Source organism: Chlorocebus sabaeus, chromosome 19, assembly GCF_047675955.1.
Source record: "Chlorocebus sabaeus isolate Y175 chromosome 19, mChlSab1.0.hap1, whole genome shotgun sequence".
Lineage (NCBI taxonomy): Eukaryota > Metazoa > Chordata > Mammalia > Primates > Cercopithecidae > Chlorocebus > Chlorocebus sabaeus.
The window spans coordinates 14,564,897-14,583,015 of record NC_132922.1 but is presented as its reverse complement, the minus strand read 5'-3'; the positions used below and the strand labels follow the sequence as shown (position 1 = coordinate 14,583,015).

Here is an 18,119-nt window from a genome sequence, read left to right as displayed (position 1 = left end):
CCTTCTTCTCGTGGTTGGGGATGATGCAGCGGACGAAGTTGGGGTTGGTGTTCCTCAGCGTGGCCATCAGCTTGGCCAGCTGCTCCTTGTAAAGCTGCCCCACAGTACGGAACATGCCCTTCCGCGTCTTGAAGGCACCGGGCAGCGCCGTCTCCGACATGCCGGCCACCTGGTCCAGGCCAATGATGCGGTCCACTGTGGAGACCACAGAGAACAAGTGAGTGCCCCCGCAGCGGCACCCAGAGGAGGGGGAGCACGTAGGAGAGAGAAACAGGCACACATGGGACAGGAAAAGAGGAGACAGAATGAAACAACAGGACCCTTTCCACTTGGAGCCTACACAGGGTGCTAAGGTCATCCCCAAACACAGCAGAAAGCCAAGAGGGTTACAAAGGCACTGGGCTTGTCTCTCAGGGAGCCATGCGTCTGCCACGGCCACCTCACCTTCCCATCACCTACCTTCCGCCACTCTCGAAGCTCTTATTTCCAAAAAGACTCAATGAAGCTAGTCAAGTATTTTGGAATAGTGAGAATTCTACTAGCCTGTCTCTAAGGAGGGGTGTGAAAACCTGGTTTACGGAATCCTGCTGTCCTATGGTCACAGTTAGAAAAAACAAAATCAGTATCTTGAATTCTCACTGACCCTGTCGTAAAAGCACCAGGCTAGGAGTCAGGAGGCGGAGATTGGAGCCACCCTGTCACTGTCTGCAGAACTCAGCAGGGTCCGCTCTATGTCTACGCAGACATCTCAGGAAGAGAGAGCTCCAAAGAACCGCTCTTGATCATAAATACTCCAAAGTTTAGGGATCTCTTCACGTCCTTGTATTTCATTTTGTCTCCTGGTGCACGGGTCTTTCTCATGTTAACCGACCCTCAAGGGAAGCAGCCCCTAGCACTGGAACTCATGCCCAGCAGCAATTAAACCAACTGCATCCTCCAAGGTAAAAAACAAACAAGCCAAACCAAAGTGGCCAGTGATTTGAGATCAGTTTAAGCAAGAGCTAATGTTAAATGTGAAGTCTCCCATTACTGGATGTAAAAGTGAAGAATACTGACGAAGCCCGTTTCGTATTCCTTCACGGCCAGATTACTATTATTTACTTGAAGACAGCAAAAAGGACGCTTGCTAAAGACAGAAGCCAGGAGTGTGGATGGAGCCTACAGACCAGTCAATTAAAATGGGAGGTGGCTGGGAGTGGTGGCTCGTGCCTGTAATCCCAGCACTTTGGGAGGCTGAGGCAGGTGGATCACCTGAAGTAAGGAGTTCGAGACCAGCCAGGCCAACATGGTGAAACCCTATTTCTACTAAAAATACAAAAATTAGCTGGGCGTGGTGGCAGGTGCCTGTAATCCTAGCTACTTGGGAGGCTGAGGCAGGAGAATCGCTTGAACCCAGGAGGTAGAGGTTGCAGTGAGCTGAGATTGCACCTCTCTACTCCAGCCTGGGTGACAAGAACAAAACTCTGTCTCAAAAAAAACAAAAAAAAACAACAAAAAAAACAACTAAAAAACAGGAGTCATCTTTGATCTTACGTACCCACCACAGGGCCAATATTCCTGGCTACCACAGGTTTCCTGGGTGTGGCAACTTGCAAAAGCCACTCAAGTTGTCCAGAGAAAGGTTAATACGGCCTCACTATAACTGGCCCTTTTAGCTGAGTGTGTCCTGCCCCACGCAGGCCCCACCCACATGGAGCAGACCTTGCCGAGCAACTGTTGAATGAACACACAGCTGCCACTTCAGCTTTCAGGTGCACAGACACACGCAGTGTGCATACCTGAGCCTCATGCTAAGATACTCGCAGCCATTCAAGCAGTTTAAGACACTGTCTTTAGGGATGAAGCTCTAAGGAGGATACAAATTTTTAAACAATTTTTGCTGTTTTAGGATTTTTTTTTCTTTTTTTGAGGCAGGGTCTCACTCTGTCACCCAGGCTGGAGTACAGTGGTGTGATCACAGCTCACTGCAGCCTTGACCTCCTGTGCTCAAGTGATCCTCCCGCCTCAGCCACCTGAGGAACTGGGACTACAGGCATGCCCCATCACACCTGGCTGACTTTTTCTTTTAATTTTTTTGTAGAGATGGGGGTATCTCTATGTTGCCCAGAATGGTCTCAAACTCCTGGACTCAAGCGATCCTCCCGCCTCAGCCTCCCAAAGTGCTGGGATTACAGTGTTTTAAGATTTGAATGTGACATCTCCAAATTCCAGACATAGCCCCTCATTTGCCCAGTTTGCTACTACAGGCCAGCAATAGGCACAGTGCGGGGAGCCTGCCCAGGAGCCCAGGGCCAGATCAGGGAACTGGGGTGTAAGCAGGCAGGAGAAGCCAAGGGGCAGCGGGGGCGAGAAAACCTAGGCAGAAGCATTTCTTGCACAGCTCTGGACGCACCACACACACAAGAGACACCACTCGGGCGGCCAGTCACCTGGTTCTAGGTGGAGAATAGGAAAGCGATGATAGAAATAGGCTCTCTGAGTGCTCTGCATCTCTGCAACAGAGAGGTTAAAGCAAAACCCAGGCAAAGGAAAAGGAGAAACCAACAGAAAGAATTAAAAAGAACCACTCAAAGCAACCAGCCTACCAAGGAGTAGAGGCGGGAATGCGACATGGCGCGGGGCTGGGAGCCTAGGCTGCAAGGCTCGGGGCCGCCTTGGACTTCCCACACGCAGAAAGCGCTCCGCCCAAGAGGACCCGGCCACGGTGTGGGCTTGAGGGCGGCAGCCTCCTGTTTCGGTCCGAGGAGCCCTCTCTCATGCGAGCTACAGAGGGCGGAGACTACCTGGCCTATGTCAGGGGGACCTGTGTACGCCTTGTTTGGCGGCTCGGCCCACTGTGGAGGTGGGAAGATGACCAGCCGCAGCCAAGAGGAGGCAGGGGGCGAAGGGCAAAGGGCGTACCATCCTTCCACAGCTCCGAGACAAACTTGTCAGAGGACTGGTGGAGCAGCGTGGCGATGTTGTCATTCAGGGGGTCCATGTTCTTCATCAGCCACTCGTCAGCTTTGTAATCCACCTGGCAGGGTCAGAGATGCAGGAGTCACAAGCTGCGCTGGGGACACGCGTGCTCACAGGCTCTCCAGAGCACAGGCTGACCTCAAGCGTGGAAAAGTCAGAAAACATGGAAACCCTTTGACCCAGCATTTCCACCCCTAAGAAGGAAGTGATGAGGATAAGGGGCAAGAGGCCTCAAGACATTCCCTGCAGCATCTCGTGCAGAGCCAAAGCCTCAAAGCAAGGCATGGCCAACAACGGGAGCCTGGCTCTAGACATGGCATGGTGGCCGCACAGTACCGTGCTAGGTTTCAGCTTTTTTAAAATTTTTAGGTAATATGAACAAAGAAAAACAATCCTGGAAGGACGACAAAATGTTACTATTTCTTTTTAGTCATAAGACAAGTCATTTTTGTTTTTTCTTTGTCTTTTTAGAATGTTCACATTTTCTCTGAGTATGTGTCAGTTTTATCTTTTTGGAAATATATTCTGTTTTTAAATATATTTTTTTAATCGGGCAGCCTCCTAAACCAGTGGGTTCAGAGAGACTCCCAGAAAGAGATTCATTTTTTCTCATTTTAAATAGAGTTAGGGGCTGGGCGCGGTGGCTCACGCCTGTAATCCCAGCACTTTGGGAGGCCGAGGCAGGTGGATCACCTGAGGTCAGGAGTTCGAGACCAGCCTGACCAACATGGCGAAACCCCATCTCTACTAAAAAATACAAAAATTAGCCAGGCATGGTGGCACATGCCTGTAATCCCAGCTACTAGGGGGGCTGAGGCAGGAGGATCGCTTGAACCTAGGAGACGGAGGTTGCAGTGAGCCAAGAGCGTGCCACTGCACTCCAGCCTGGGGAACAGAACGAGACTCTATCTCAAAAAAAAAAAAAAAACCAGAGATAGGGTCTATGTTGCCCAGGCTGGTCTCAAACTTCTGGGCTCAAACTGTCTTCTTGCCTTGGCCTCCCAAAGTGTTGGAATTACAGGCATGAGCCCCTGTGCTCCGCTAAAATATGTGCTTAACAAAACAAGTAATACACCATGACATTTTCATTGCAAAAAGGCCCAGAACAATACCCAGAGAGCAGCAGGGACCTGGGCCTCCCTCTTCCCAACACAAACTGCAGCCCAGGGGTGCTCCCCCCAGCGTGCAGGCGAATGCGCACTGCTGTTTATCATGAGGTAGGTGATGCCAGTTTCCTTTCCCCAGGCTTGGACCCTCCCACCCAGGCCAACATCCTTGTCCTTTTAGCTGCCATGGCACAGCCCGCAGAAAGACGCACCACAGCTGATGCCATCGCACAGGCCCCTTGGTGGGCTCTAGGGTGTTCCTAATTGTTCAGCATTACAAACAATCCCACAGCAAAAGCCCTCCTGGAAGCTTCTGCACTGATGAGCGTGTGCGTTTCCCAAAGGTGAGCATGGAAAGGAGGCTCGGGAAACATTCCTTGGTTAATGGTGTAAATCGCTTTGTTGGCTTTATTATTTTTTTCATGGGTAGTTTAAGACAGTTGCTTTTGCAGCCCCAGGAACCAGCCAAGCTAAGTAGAAGAGGCAGGCAGCGGGGAGCCATGGCCTAGAACCAGGCCTGGGCTCCTTGTGGCTTGGGAGCAGACCTGTGAAAGCTCCCAGATCTCACCAGTCACCACCAACTAGTCACCACCAACTAGGAGATGGCGAAGCTCCTGCCTAATCACAGCAATTAACTGATAGGGTCTTTGTGCTGAGTAAAACCAGCTTTTGTCTAAGCATGCACCTGTATGGACTAAGCTGGGTCTAAGCCCCAGTCACATGCAGACTGGGAAGATGTCTGCTAGGTAAGTGTTGAGGGCAGGTCCACCACTGACTGACTGTGGCAGACTTGGCAACAGCTGCTGTCACCCACAGCAGTGGCAATTCCCTGCCCCACCCCCCACAAACTAGGACATGTTTGGCGATGTCTGGAGACATTGTGGGTTGTCACAACTAAGGACGGTGCTCCTAACACTAGTGGGTAGCTGCTGAACATCCTGGCATACACAGGAGGGTCCCACAGTAAAGAATGACCCAGCCCACAATACCAGGAATGCCAAGGTTGAGGAGCTCTGCCCCGGAGCACTGATCCATGCCACGTGGTGGGCCTCAGGAGCTCATTTAATCCACACAATCCTGTATGGTGGGTGGTCATTCTCATTTTCCAGATGAGGAAACCAAGGACCAGAGAGGTTAAGTAACTGACCTGAAGTCAAACAGCTTGAGTGGCAGAGCTCTATTCAAACTCTGAGCCCGTGCCTTTAGCCAAATCTCTGCACCTGGCAGACAGGCCCAACAGTAATGCATGACAGCGTGACGACAACCAGCCTGGGCCCCGCAGTGCAGTGTTGCAGGCTTCTAACAGCACGGACCAGGTGAAGGGGCTCTGCAGGCTGTGTAAATGCAATGCTGATGCTGTCACCGGCCACATTACTGGGTGAGTCACTGGGCAAGAACTGTACTCAGGCCACACCCCTGCATCCTCAGGAGCTGCCCGGCTCCTGGTCCTAAAGAGCCTTGACTCCACCTCTCCTGTGAAGGTCTGTCTGGCACCTCCCCATGAGTGCTCCTCACCTTGCCGGCGTAGTGGATAATGCAGAAATCTGCCTTGTCTTTCAGCTGCTTGGGCTTCTGGAACTTGGGGTGGGTGCCCTGCTCCTGCATCACCTTCTCCACGAAGCTCTTGTCGGTGGCTTTGGGGAACCAGCACTCCTCATCCAGCAGGGCCAGGATGCCCGGGGGGCCTGCCTGGAGGAAGCACAGCATCAGCACAGGTGAGCACACCCTGGGAGGGGCACCCAGACATCAGAATCCGCTGAATCCCACAGAGGGTGGGCAATGTGCTCCCCAGGAGGACCATTGAATATTTCTCGTTTATAAAGAAACCTCTGAGGCCCAGGCTGCAGCTGAGACCTTTTCCCAAGGATCCATCACGGTGGTTCTCCAGCGTTAATGAAACCCCCAGTGGGTGTGAGGAAAAGTGCAGATCCACTGACCCGCGGGGCCAGAGTCTGACTTCACCGTGTACTGGGGTCTGCCCAGGAGGCTGCCCTCAACAAGTACCCTGTGATCCTGCCACAGGAGATACCACCGCACACGCTTTGCATCTGCACGTCTATGATGAGATGGGATACTTAGGAGGAGCCCCTTGAGGAAGAGAGTCCCAAGGACCCAACAGCCTTCTGCACACTGAGTTTACAAGACAAGAAAGCAGATTTGGACACTGCAGAGAGGCTGTCTGACAAAACTTGAAGCCTGGTGGGTTCTTATTAGTTGGAAAATTCAATTGATTAAAGAAAAAAGCTCATTACAAAAGTAAATTGTTCGCCAGGCGCAGTGGCTCACGCCTGTAAGCCCAGCACTTTGGGAGGCCGAGGCGGGCAGATCACCTAAGGTCAGGAGCTCAAGACCAGCCTGGCCGACATGGTGAAACCCCGTCTCTACTAATAATACAAAAATAAGCCTATAATCCCAGCCACTCAGGAGGCTGAGGCAGGAGAATCACTTGAATCAGCGAGGCAGAGGTTGCAGTGAGCCGAGATCACGCCATTGCACTCCAGCCTGGGCGACAAGAGCAAAACTCCATCTCAAAAACAAAAAAAAGGAAATTTTTTCAAACTGAAAAAACTTTGTCCTAGGCCTTCTGATTAATTAACCACAATCAAAAGAAAAACCAGAGAAACAGCTCAGGCTTCATTACAGATCACACCCCCAACAAGCCTGAAACACAAACAGGCAACTCAACCTCAACCTGGCAAGAGGTTTAAGTATGAACTCACTGGAAAAGGTTCCTCTTTTCCGTCTTCACACAGCTAATGCTGGTGATAAAAGCACTGCTGCTGTGCTGGTTTTACAGAGAGATGAGCTGAGCTTTGGTACGTGTACACCTGGGCAGAGCACTCAGTGCCCAGCGTCTGCACAGTTCCATGCTACAGTGAAAGCAGCCCGCGACAGGGCCTTACTACATCCATGCATGGCTGTTTCTTTAAGACAAAGAAATGCTTATCGAGCCCAGCCTTCAGGAGGATACTGGGTGGTCTTCTGGGACTGAAAACAGGATGCTAGGGCCCCAGCCACATCCGCACCTGGTCCGGCAGCTGGGAGAAGCCCAGCCCACAGCTGCAGCACGGAGCATCTCCTCTAATGGAGGCACCCACCCAGGCCTCCGAGGCACCGGATCTCAGCCTCGGGGCTTCGTCCTCCAGGTGGCACCAAAAGGAAGGGGCGTTAAGGCACCTCCACAACCAACACAGAGCTGAGGGGAGGAGCGGGTGCCCCGGAAGGGAAAAGCCAGAGGCAGGTGTGAGGTCAAAGCACGCCTGGCACTCACTGGCTTCTCAATGAGGTCGATGCAGGGCTGCAGGTCGAGGCCAAAGTCGATGAAGTTCCACTCAATGCCCTCGCGCTGGTACTCCTCTTGCTCCAGGATGAACATGGTGTGGTTGAAGAGCTGCTGCAGCTTCTCATTGGTGTAATTGATGCACAGCTGCTCAAAGGAGTTCAGCTGCAAGGAGAGAAAACAATGTCAGAGAGACGCCAATCCTGCACTAAGAGGCCCAGACACCCCTTGAGAAGGAGGGCGGAGTAGGGATACAGGAAGGGCCTCCTTGGGCACCTCCATGCTGCTGCCTTTAGAGCCTGGATGCTCCTGGCCTTCCCTTTATCCACCCAGCAGTGGGCGACATTTACTCTTTGGAGCCGGGAACCGCAGGCAGTCTGGTAAAGCCTTTTCAGAATAGTGCTTTAAATTGCATCCCATAGATTACAAATAAAGTAGTTAGGTTGAAGTATAGTCATCAAAATATTGTGATCGAGTAATACATTGTGCTTCCTTGTTTTTTATTTTTATTTTTTATTTTTTAAGACAGAGTCTCATTCTGTCACCCAGGCTGGCGTACAATGATGCAAACTCAGCTCACTGCAGCCTCCGCTTCCCGGACTCAAGTGATCCTCCCAGCTTAGCCTCCCTAGTAGCTGGGGTCCAGGCACACACTACCATGCATGGCTAATATTCGTATTTTTTGTAGAAATGGGGTTTCACCGTGTTGCTCGGGGTGGTCTTGAACCCCTGAGCTCAAGCAATTCTTCTGCCTCAGCCTCTCCAAGTGCTGGGATTAGAGGCGTGAGCCACTGCACCAGGCCCTTCTATGTTTTCATTGAAGAGATGGGGCCTTGCTTTGTTGCCCAGGCTGGTCTCGAACTCCTGACTTCAATTCTCTTGCCTCAGCCTTCCAAAGTGCTGGCATTACAAGTGTGAGCCACTGCACCCAGCCTCTGTGCTTCCTTATTAACAAGAACTAGCCATGGGCTTAATAACTTCCAAAACTGTGAGGTAGTGATGCATAAATGACAGTACCAGATCTCTGCAACAACCGGAATGTGACATGAAAACATCTGATTTCTATTGGTGACAGATCACAAGCACTGCTAATATAACTGTGGTTTGTATAGTTTGTTCAATTCACAACTGGAAAAAGATACATGATTTCAATGAGACGTTAGTAAAAAATAAAGATGTAATTTTCTCATCCCAGCTCCATGGCTCCTCTCAAACCTCCCATGGGCTCCAGGTTAAGAACCTCTAATCTACTATAAGTATCGGTTTCCCTACTAGACCTCAAAGTCGTCACAGGCCAGGAAAACGCCTAATCCCAATGCTCAGGGAATATTTGCTGGAAGAATAAACAGGAAGCACCTGCCCAGGAAACCTCCAAGAATGCGACCTAAAAGGTCCCATCCTCCCAGCCTGGGCAACATGGCGAAACCCCATCCCTACAAAAAATACAAAAATTAGCCAGGTGTCATGACACATGCCTATAGTACCAGCTACTCGGGAGGCTGAGGTGGGAGGATGGCTTATGCCCGGGAGGTCGAAGCTGCAGTGAGCCATGTTCACGCCACTGCACTCCAGCCTGGGTGATAGAGCAAGACCCTGCCTCAAAAAAAAAAAAAGAAACCAAAAGTCTCATTTCTCCAGTATTTCTAATTGAAAATGAGCACTTGTTTAGCTTAAAACACATCTAACTGAGCCTGGGCCACACCGTGAGGCCCTATCTCTACAAAAAATTTTGAAATTAGCTGGGAGTGGTGGTGCGTGCCTATAGTTCCAGCTACTAGGGGGCTGAGGTGGGAGGATCGGTTAAGCCCAGGAGGTAAATGCTGCAGTGAGCTATGACTGTACCTCTGTACTCCAGCCTGAGTGACAAAACGAGACCCTGTCTTTTTTTTTTTTTTTTTTTTTTTTTTGAGATAGAGAGTTTTACTCTTATTGCCCAGGCTACAGTGCAATGGTGCGTTCTCAGCTCACTGCAACCTCCGCCTCCCAGGTTCAAGCAATGAACTCCTACTCCTGCCTCAGCCTCCTGAGTAGCTGGCATTACAGACATGCACCACCATGCCCAGCTAATGTATTTTTAGTAGACACAAGGTTTCTCCATGTTGGTCAGGCTGGTCTCAAACTCCCGACCTCAGGTGATCTGCCGGCCTCAGTCTCCCTAAGTGTTGGGATTACGAGCAACCATGCCCAGCCAAGACCTTGTCTTTTAAAAAAGAAAAAAAAAAAAAAAAAAAAAAACCACACCCAACCAAAGTCTCCATGCAAACGAGATGGCCAACTCCGATTGGTGCGGGACCATGAGAAGCAGGGTTCTTAGCCAAGGAGAAGGCAACCAAGAGGCCAAGAAGGCAGTGGGGTGGGTAATGAAGGGCGAGGCTCACATCAAAGATCTCGAAGCCGGCGATGTCCAGGATCCCGATGAAGGAGGCGCCCTGCCTCTTGGTCTTGTCCAAAGCCTTGTTGATGCGCAGCACCAGCCAGCGGAACATCCGCTCGTAGGTCGCCTTGGCCAAGGCTTCGATGGCAAAGTCAGCCTGCGGGGCACACCGGGGGAGCGTGGCGTCAGATACAAAGGATCTGAAAACCCTCATACCCTTTGCCCCAGTAATTTTAGAGTCCTCCCCCTAGAGGAACAGCCCTAAGTATGTGGGGGAAAAAAAAAAGTCTTTCATGTACAAATACGTTCACTGTGGTGTTATTTAAAATGATGAAAAGTAGAAACAACCTAATATCTAACGATATGGGGACAATAAACTTAGATCTTTCCACATAAAATAGGGACACACTAAAGGATTTATAGAAGAAGTGATGTTTCAAAATAAGGCACCGGTCTACGGTCATACCACCCTAAACGCGCCCGATCTCATCAACATAAAGCAGTGGGCAGAGGGGGCAGAGGGAGATAAGACAAACGATGAGCCGAGACTCGCCGTGAGTTAGTAACTGCTGAAGCCGCCTACGTGATGGGCACGTGAGGCTCTTTACACTCTCCCCTCTTCTCTGTTTTGCACATGTTTGAAAAGCTCTGTAATTAAAAGCCAGAACAAGAACTAAGTTTAACTCTTTTTTTTTAAGTCTTGTAGGAAATAGCTGCCCAACGATATTCATCACGGGGAATTGTTTTCCTTCTCTCGATTTTTCTGTATTAAGAGTCATGTAGTATTTTTGTAAAAGAAAATGGAGGTTTCTCCTTAATTGTCAGGGAAACGAACAGGTGGCAACAGTAATATGCGATGTCTTTTGAAAACGGTCTTGTCTTTCATGCAATGCTTCTGCACGGAAACAGCCGTGAGCTGTCAGTGTACGGCGAATGGGAGAAGGACTAACAAAATGAGCTTCCAAGTATCTTTGAGAGATGGGTTTGGCACCCTAAAAACAATCCTGGCCAGCACCATAAAAGAAACTAGAAACCCCTGAGAGAAGCAGAAAACGGTCCGCACGGGGAAGGACGTCCACTCTGGGGGCAGGCAGGCACATCAGTCTGGCAGGAAGGAGCAAGCACTGCTGCTCATCTCTCAGCACATGTGGCAAGCCCAAGGCAGCAGGTGGTAGAGAAACAGCCGCTTGGCACAGGCTTGAGGACGGCGGGAGCCGCCACCTTGGCACCAGAAGGAGTTGAGCTACAGTGGCATCAAGTTCCTGCTTTACACCAGAGAGGACATGTCTATATCCTTGATGACCAATCAGTCAAAATACCGTCTCAATGTAAAGAGGCACAGTGCAGCCTCAGGATGACACTTCCTAGGCGTGAAGCCTGGGCACGCCATGAAGCTTCTCCAGTGCTCTAGATGGAGTGATGCCACCTCTCTCAGGGTTGCTGTGAGGACTGCATCAGGAAGTCATGAGAAAGTGCCAGGACGGCCCGGAACAGCCTCAACTGTGCTGCTGCAGGGACATTCACCCAGGAGGCAGCGGCTGCCCTGGCCCCAGAGGACATACCTGCTCTTTAGTCTGCGCCTTCTGGACGTAATCCCGTCCCACCTTGATGCGCGGGGTGAGGATTCCTCTGGTGAAATCGGTCACATTGATACCCAAGAGATGGGACACCTTTTGGGCAGCTAAGATTTTTCAGAGAATAAGGGAAGGACAAAAAGTCCTAATTAGACCCAAGAGAACAAGTCCCTCTGCTTGACCTGGGAGCAGAGAGGAAGAAAGCCATGGGGTGAATGAGCAATTGTTACCAGGACAGCCGCATCTGGGCCCCTCTTTAGCAGGGCCACCGACACCCAACACCCCCCAGACTCGGCAGCCGCATGCAGGTCAGTGGGCAGGACAGCTGTACTTCCCCCACGGGGCGGGGAGGAAGGCATCCTAACTGGAGGCCCTAGTGGTGACTGGTTCCTCTGTCCACTCTCAGCCGCACACCTTGGAGCGTAAAAGCAGGTCCCTACCCACCAACGCGACTGAGACGAGCAGGCCGGCCTGGTGTTGGGGCACAGGACAGCACAGGATCCCACAGGAGTGTCTTTTTTTGTTTGTTTTTTGAGACGGAGTCTTGCTCTTGTTGCCCAGGCTGGAGTGCAGTGGCTCGATCTTGGCTCACTGCAACCCCCACCTCCTGGCTTCAAGCAATTCTCCTGCCTCAGCCTCCCGAGTAGCTGGGATTACAGGCACACGCCACCATGCCCCGCTAATTTTTGTATTTTTAATAGAGATGGGGTTTCACCATGTTGGCCAGGCTGGTCTCGAACTCCTGACCTTATGATCTACCTGCCTTAGCCTCCCAAAGTGCTGGGATTACAGGCGTGAACCACCGCGCCAGGCCAGGAGTGCCTTTTACAATCCACACACCCATGCGTTACATCTTTAGAGAGACCCTAAGGAAGGCACGTTAAGACTGAATAACTTGTATGGGGTCATTTGCTGCAACCCTAACAAAGGGGATGAGTCGGGTGCGGCAAGCACATAATTTCAAGATCCCAACATAGTCACAGGCAAGGCTCCCATTCAGGTGGAGCTACGGCAGAAATCATTAGTGTCCTGACAAACGGTATGGTCTCAGGAATGAATGAGGGAAGCCCTGGTCCACGTGATCACAAGTTGAAGTTATTCTGAAACGCTTACTTGGTGAGAAAAAAAGCAGGGTCCTGTTGACGTGTGTTTTGCATCTGTACAGAAAATACCGACAGATATACACGGCCATAAACACACCTAACATTAGAAAGAATGGTGTCCGGAATTTCCGCATGACCTTCCCTCCTGAGCAAATCCACAGCCAAGCACCTGCCCCGTTATTTCCGGCGAGAGGCCCCGGGTGTTACCTGTGTTGTCGGGCATGGACGCCTGGTCAGTGTTCCGCTCCTTCTTGAAGACGATGTTGCCGAGCTGAAGAACCCCTGAGATGACCCGCAGCAGGCCTTGGGGTGCAATCAGAGGTGGCTCAGAAGCACACATGGGTCATGGTGATTCCCGGGGGTGGGGGTCACTCGCCCAGGGATCCTCAAGCCAGACAAGCCAAGCAGGGACACCCCCCAACTCCCTGGGGCCACAGGGGCGCCAGGTCTGGGTCTAACAGTGTGTGGTGGGCCCAGCCACCCTAGAGGGCTCACCCACTCCCGGCCAGCCTGGCCTGTCCACACTGCCATACATGCCGGGCTTCCCCGGCACACAGCACCCATCCATCCCCAGCTTCTCCCACACTCCCTGAGACAGGACATGAATATTCTACTTTCAGCAAATGGCAAGGGCTGTGCAGTGGACCCGGGCCCTGGGCAGTTAAGGACGTGTCCTTTGCACCCTTTCTGTGTAAATGCCTGTGGTACCACCAGGAACAAATAACCCTGAACCTCAAATCTGAGGAACCATTTTCCCACACACTGCAGGCCTTCCCCTCCCCCTGGCCTCTGGCAGGCTCCCCAGGCCCATCGGCTGCCCTGATGCCCCTGAGAGCATGGGTACCAGCCTTCCCCCACTCCACCCTCCCCCACAGGAAGGCCAGCCCTGTACCCATTTGCTCCTCTTCTGGGATGCCCATAATCCTCATGGCCTCCATGGTCTCCTGGAACATGTCCTTGTCCTGCTGCCCGGGGATGGTGACGTGCCCATTGGACAGGAAGCGGTATTTGTTGTATGGTTCCAACAGGAGATCGGCTGTAAGGGGTGGAGGGCAAGGGCGCCTCAGCGAGGTGCTGAAAGCAGAGGCTCCATCAGCGCTGTGACCTCGAAGGTTAGAGAGACTGGGACAGACCCTGAGCCCTGACGTGCCCTGGAAACCGCAGAGTAGCCAGCGACGTTCAGCTTTCCTCAGTGTCTGAGACTCTGACACTCACATCTCCTGGCCCGGAAGAGCGCCAGGGCCCTGTGATTTGCAGCTACATGTGCAACCCACCCTAGCTTTTCTCTGGCACGGTCAGAAACAGAAGACCAAGTCCTTAGGATGGCGCAGAGAACAGGAGTCGTTCTCACTTCTCCCCGCTAAACCCAAGGCCAAAGTTTTCATTTCCCAAATGACGTCTATGGCCCAATTCTGGCAAGAGGCCCAGAGCCCGGCAGCCCCGGTGTCAGGCTGCAGGCCGACTACTCACTCTTCAGGTGCTCTCCAGCCCCAGACAGGAGATAATAGAAGATGTGGAAGGTCCGTTCTTCCTTGGCTTGGCGGATAGCACGAGATTTCTCCAAAAGATCTTTGCAAACATTAAGGAAGCAACACAAGCTGGGGGGAAGGCAAGTCCTCCACTGTCCTCTTTTTTTTTTTTTTTTTTTTTTTGGAGACAGAGTCTCACTCTGCTGCCCAGGCTGGAGTGCAGTAGCAAAATTTTGGCAGAGTAGCACAATCACTCCGCCTCCTGGATTCAGGAGGAGTTGATCCTCCTGCCTCAGCCTCCCAAGTTGCTGGGATTACAGGCGCCCGCCACCACACCTGGCTAATTTTGGTATTTTTAGTAGAGACAGGGTTTTGCCATGTTGGCCAGACTGGTCTTGAACTCCCGACCACAGGTGATCCACCCGCCTTAGCCTCCCAAAGTGTTGGGATTACAGGCATGAGCCACTGTGCCTGGCCAGCCTTCCATTGTCCTCTTATTCTCGTCCAAAGGAACTGAACTTCACAAGGAAGGAAGAATGGCGCAAAACGGCAAAACACAGCAAAAGCAAACTACCTGGGTTCTCACCTTCAAGCCGTGTCCAAGAGGAGCTCACACCCTCGGGAGCCTTGTCTCATTCTTACAGGTAATGGGAACGAGAACATTCCCACATGCAAAGGCTAAACGCTGGCAGGTGGGAGAGATAAAGCAGCATCCCCCAAACGCCCACCTCTGGGAGCCACACTAGACGGCTTTCAACAGCTCCAACCCATTCAAGCAGGCGGTTATCCTGCCCGTAAAGAAAGCGAGCCCTAAGCTCTGTGTTGAGTTTGCACTGAGCCGATCCTGAGTGTCCCCCCAGCTCCACAGACAAGGTGTCATAACAGGCCCACAGGGGGAAAGTGCTGGAATCAGGAGGCAGCTTCTTCTCTACAGAGGTCACGCCTCCCCTCCGGATCCAGAACTCTTATCCCCATGAACCACAAGGATACAAGTCTCGATGTTGGCTCCAACAATGTAGCCGTTGACATCAAAGTTGATGCGAATGAATTTACCCTAAGTAAAAAAGGATAGCAAGAGATCAGGGGTGCCCCTGACATGGGGAGCTAGAGAGCAAGGGGGAGACCAGAGGCCCCCGCCCCCTCCGGTGGGCACAGCTTAGAGGGAGAAAACCCAGAGACAGGACCCATGTGCCAGGCCAGGGGCTCCCTATGCCCGCACCGCACGGGCCCTCAGGACTCAGGCGCCACACTGCCTGAGGCCACGAGCCTAAGACAAGCCGATCCCACACCCAGGTTCCTCGCAGAGGAGGAAAGAGACCAGTTATCTGGAAGTGTTCCTCTCTGCCTGACCCGGGAACTAACTGGCTACTGGTGACAGCAGAGCACTCTGGGGCAGAGTAGGCAGTGCCCTCACTGGCCTTTCCGCCTCTCATGGGGGAGGCTGAAGAAGCTACTCATGGCCTTCTTCCTTAAGAGGGGCAGGGCAGGTCCACACCAACTGGCATTCGGTCTGCCCTAGTCCACACAACAGGCCAGATAGCACCGAGTCTGAACCGTCCTCGGTTTTGAGGGGAGCACACCCAGGAGAAGGCAGCATGAGCCAAAGCTCCGGGCAGGGCCTTCTGTCCCCAGAGCCGGGCGCCACCGCACTACTCACGAAGCGGGAAGAGTTGTCATTCTTCACGGTCTTGGCGTTCCCGAAGGCCTCCAGGATGGGGTTGGCCTGCAGCAGCTGCCGCTCCAGCTCACCCTGCAAGGAACCCAGGGGCGCAGTGAAGGCCGGGCAGCGACCTAGGCTACCGAGCCTGCCCTGCCTGGAAGGGGGACGATGGCAGAGCCATGTCAGCATGTCCAACATGCCAGGAACAGAGGTTTCCGGGTGGGCGCCAGTGTGCCACTCCAGCCAAAGCCAGGTCCCGGTATCACCCAAGTGTGGCCTTCCCGCCAGGCTTTGGAAACCTTGGTCAGTTTGAACTTACTTCCGTGGCCCTGGAAACGGCAGGCAGGAAGCTCCCTCAGCTCTAGGAATCTGGCCCTGGAGGACCTATGTGAAAGCAGCACCCAAACTAGCAAGCTGGCGGCACAGACACCCTGGGACAGTGTCTCCACCCTGTATACACCAGCTTCCCTCTACCTCCTTGCCTCTAATCTTCACATTTTTATTCCTTTTCATAGGAAAAGCAAATGAGGGGATTGGATCTGGAAAATATACACGCTCATCTAATCTGTGTCCTGATAAACGCTTCACTTTCTGTATCAGTCCCTCCACTGCTGCACCCAAAACCCACCACGGCAGGCAGTGAGCACGGGATCCATAAGGCCCACTTTGGGCTGCAAGCTGTTTACTGAGAATGTCACTAAATCCTGCTGTGAACTCCAGGGGTGCTTTATGGTAGACAAAACGCACCCTTGTGCCTTCTTATCCCTACACCCTCACCATACTCAGGGGGCAGGACAGAGCGGCCCCATTTCACAGAAGAGGAAGCTGAGGCCAAGGGAGAGGAACGACGTGCTCAAGGTCATCCAGCTGTCAATCAGCAGAGCGGGCTGGCAGAACTCCAGTCCTCTACCTAACCCGTCAGCCACTGCCCTGTCTTCGCACCTGTGCAGCAGGCCCATGCAACCAGGGAATAACTAATGCTGACTGAGGAAACTAGGGAGCTGGTTCCCCTTAATGCCTGAGTGCCTCTGGGGGAAAGAACATCACACAAGGGCCAGGCCAGGCTTTGTATTTATTAAAGACTGGAGTCAAGCCAGGGTTTTCCGGGAACAGCAGCCGCCTGTGAGTGATGACAAGGAAAACTGGGAGGAGTAGGAGCTCCCAGGACAGCCATGGACCCTGGCCTTACAAGCACACCTGCCATAGACGAGACTCATCTGCAGAGCACTGGGGACACTCTGGAGTCTAGCCAAGCCAGACTGGAAGCCCACCTGAGACCACAAGGGACAGAGCAGAGCCTCCTCCTCTGGCAGTCCTCCTAGGCCAGGACCCCCCAACCCAGGGCTAGGAAGCCTTACGCTTGTGAACCATCCAGACAAGTGAGGGCATTGCCCTAGTGCCCGCCCCTGAAGGAGGGTCAGCGGGGCCAGGTCAGAGGGCAGGGGTCAAGCCCACAGAGCAGGCTCTACATGTGCGCTGGGCACCAGTGGTAACTGGACACCGGGTTTCCACCCACAGGCCTCGGGCGGGCCTAGGAAGTCGGTTGAGGCAGCCCACGGAGCCAGATTTGGATGAGAACGGCTCCCCCACCCACTACACCGTTCCTCTCACAGCACAGGCCAGGCTGCCAGGCTGGCTGAACCGCTCCCGTTCCCGCAGACAGAAGGGAGCGCGGCCCCCTCCAGGGCCTGTGCTTGCCCTGGCTTGGAGGCGAACTGAGGCCTCTGTTTGGGACCACACGCTGTTGCCGTGGAAAGTGGGGCCGCGGGGCCAAGTTGGGAGCAGCCACTTCAGATTCCAGAGCTGTGTTCCCTGCTGACAACAGTGATGACTAACCTATGGCTTTTCCTCTACTGACATCTAATTGGGCACAGAAGAGATTTTAATTTTTCAATGAAATCTGCATAACATGAAGTAACGCGGTACTGTCTAAGGTTAGGGGTTACCCATTGGTTTCTGAAGGGCTTCACTGGGTGGTGTTTCTGCCAGTGAGCCCCAACAAGTACACAAATAACAGACCAGGGAGAGGCAAAGGTCACCATTTAGGCTCCGGGCATCTGCCCAGAAAGCTCCTTGGACCAAGCTCTGCTTTGCCAACCTGCAGCCCAGGCCAAACCTGGCCTCCCCACAGCAAGGTGAGGTCTGGAACAACCCCTCTGCTGGTGTTGGGAGGGTCAACTTGGCCACTGCAAGTGAGAGACTGCTGGCTCCCAAACCAAGTTCAAGGGTGTTCCATGCTCCGGCTGCCTGTGGAAAATCACAACACAGCTTCAGGCAAGGAAATCAACCAAACCGGCCAATGGCCTTTCACGCTAACAGCCTGAACTGTGACTGGAACCCTGGGGCAACCTATTCCCTCACTCTAGTGGGCTCAGGGCAGGGACAGGGTGCCTAGCAAAGACTGCATTTTGACAGCATGGCTCCCACTGTCACCCCCAACCCCAGCCTGCTGTCTTTGCTGAGTGCTGCCTTCCCCTCTACAACAGGAACCCCCGATGTAAGGCATATGAGCTATTTCACGGCTCTCTGTGTCCTGTCTCCTGTCTTCCAGGACAGGGACTCCAATGTCACCCTCCCAAGAACCAGTCATGTACT

The 18,119-nt window shown here is 52.7% G+C and overlaps 1 protein-coding gene across 1 annotated transcript in view; it reads right to left on the bottom strand.

Annotated features, from left to right (window-relative positions):
• The window catches only part of MYH9 (myosin heavy chain 9), a 107,487-nt gene that overhangs the window by 23,875 nt on the left and 65,493 nt on the right, over window positions 1-18,119 (bottom strand). The window contains exons 6-16 of the mRNA XM_007975646.3: window positions 15,522-15,614; window positions 14,855-14,918; window positions 13,866-13,964; window positions 13,288-13,431; window positions 12,603-12,698; window positions 11,281-11,399; window positions 9,723-9,875; window positions 7,336-7,509; window positions 5,580-5,753; window positions 2,902-3,016; window positions 2-195 (exon numbers count right to left, since the gene is read on the bottom strand). Of these exons, the coding sequence (XP_007973837.2) occupies window positions 2-195; window positions 2,902-3,016; window positions 5,580-5,753; window positions 7,336-7,509; window positions 9,723-9,875; window positions 11,281-11,399; window positions 12,603-12,698; window positions 13,288-13,431; window positions 13,866-13,964; window positions 14,855-14,918; window positions 15,522-15,614 (1,425 nt within the window). The remainder of the gene's footprint in view (window position 1; window positions 196-2,901; window positions 3,017-5,579; window positions 5,754-7,335; window positions 7,510-9,722; window positions 9,876-11,280; window positions 11,400-12,602; window positions 12,699-13,287; window positions 13,432-13,865; window positions 13,965-14,854; window positions 14,919-15,521; window positions 15,615-18,119) is intronic.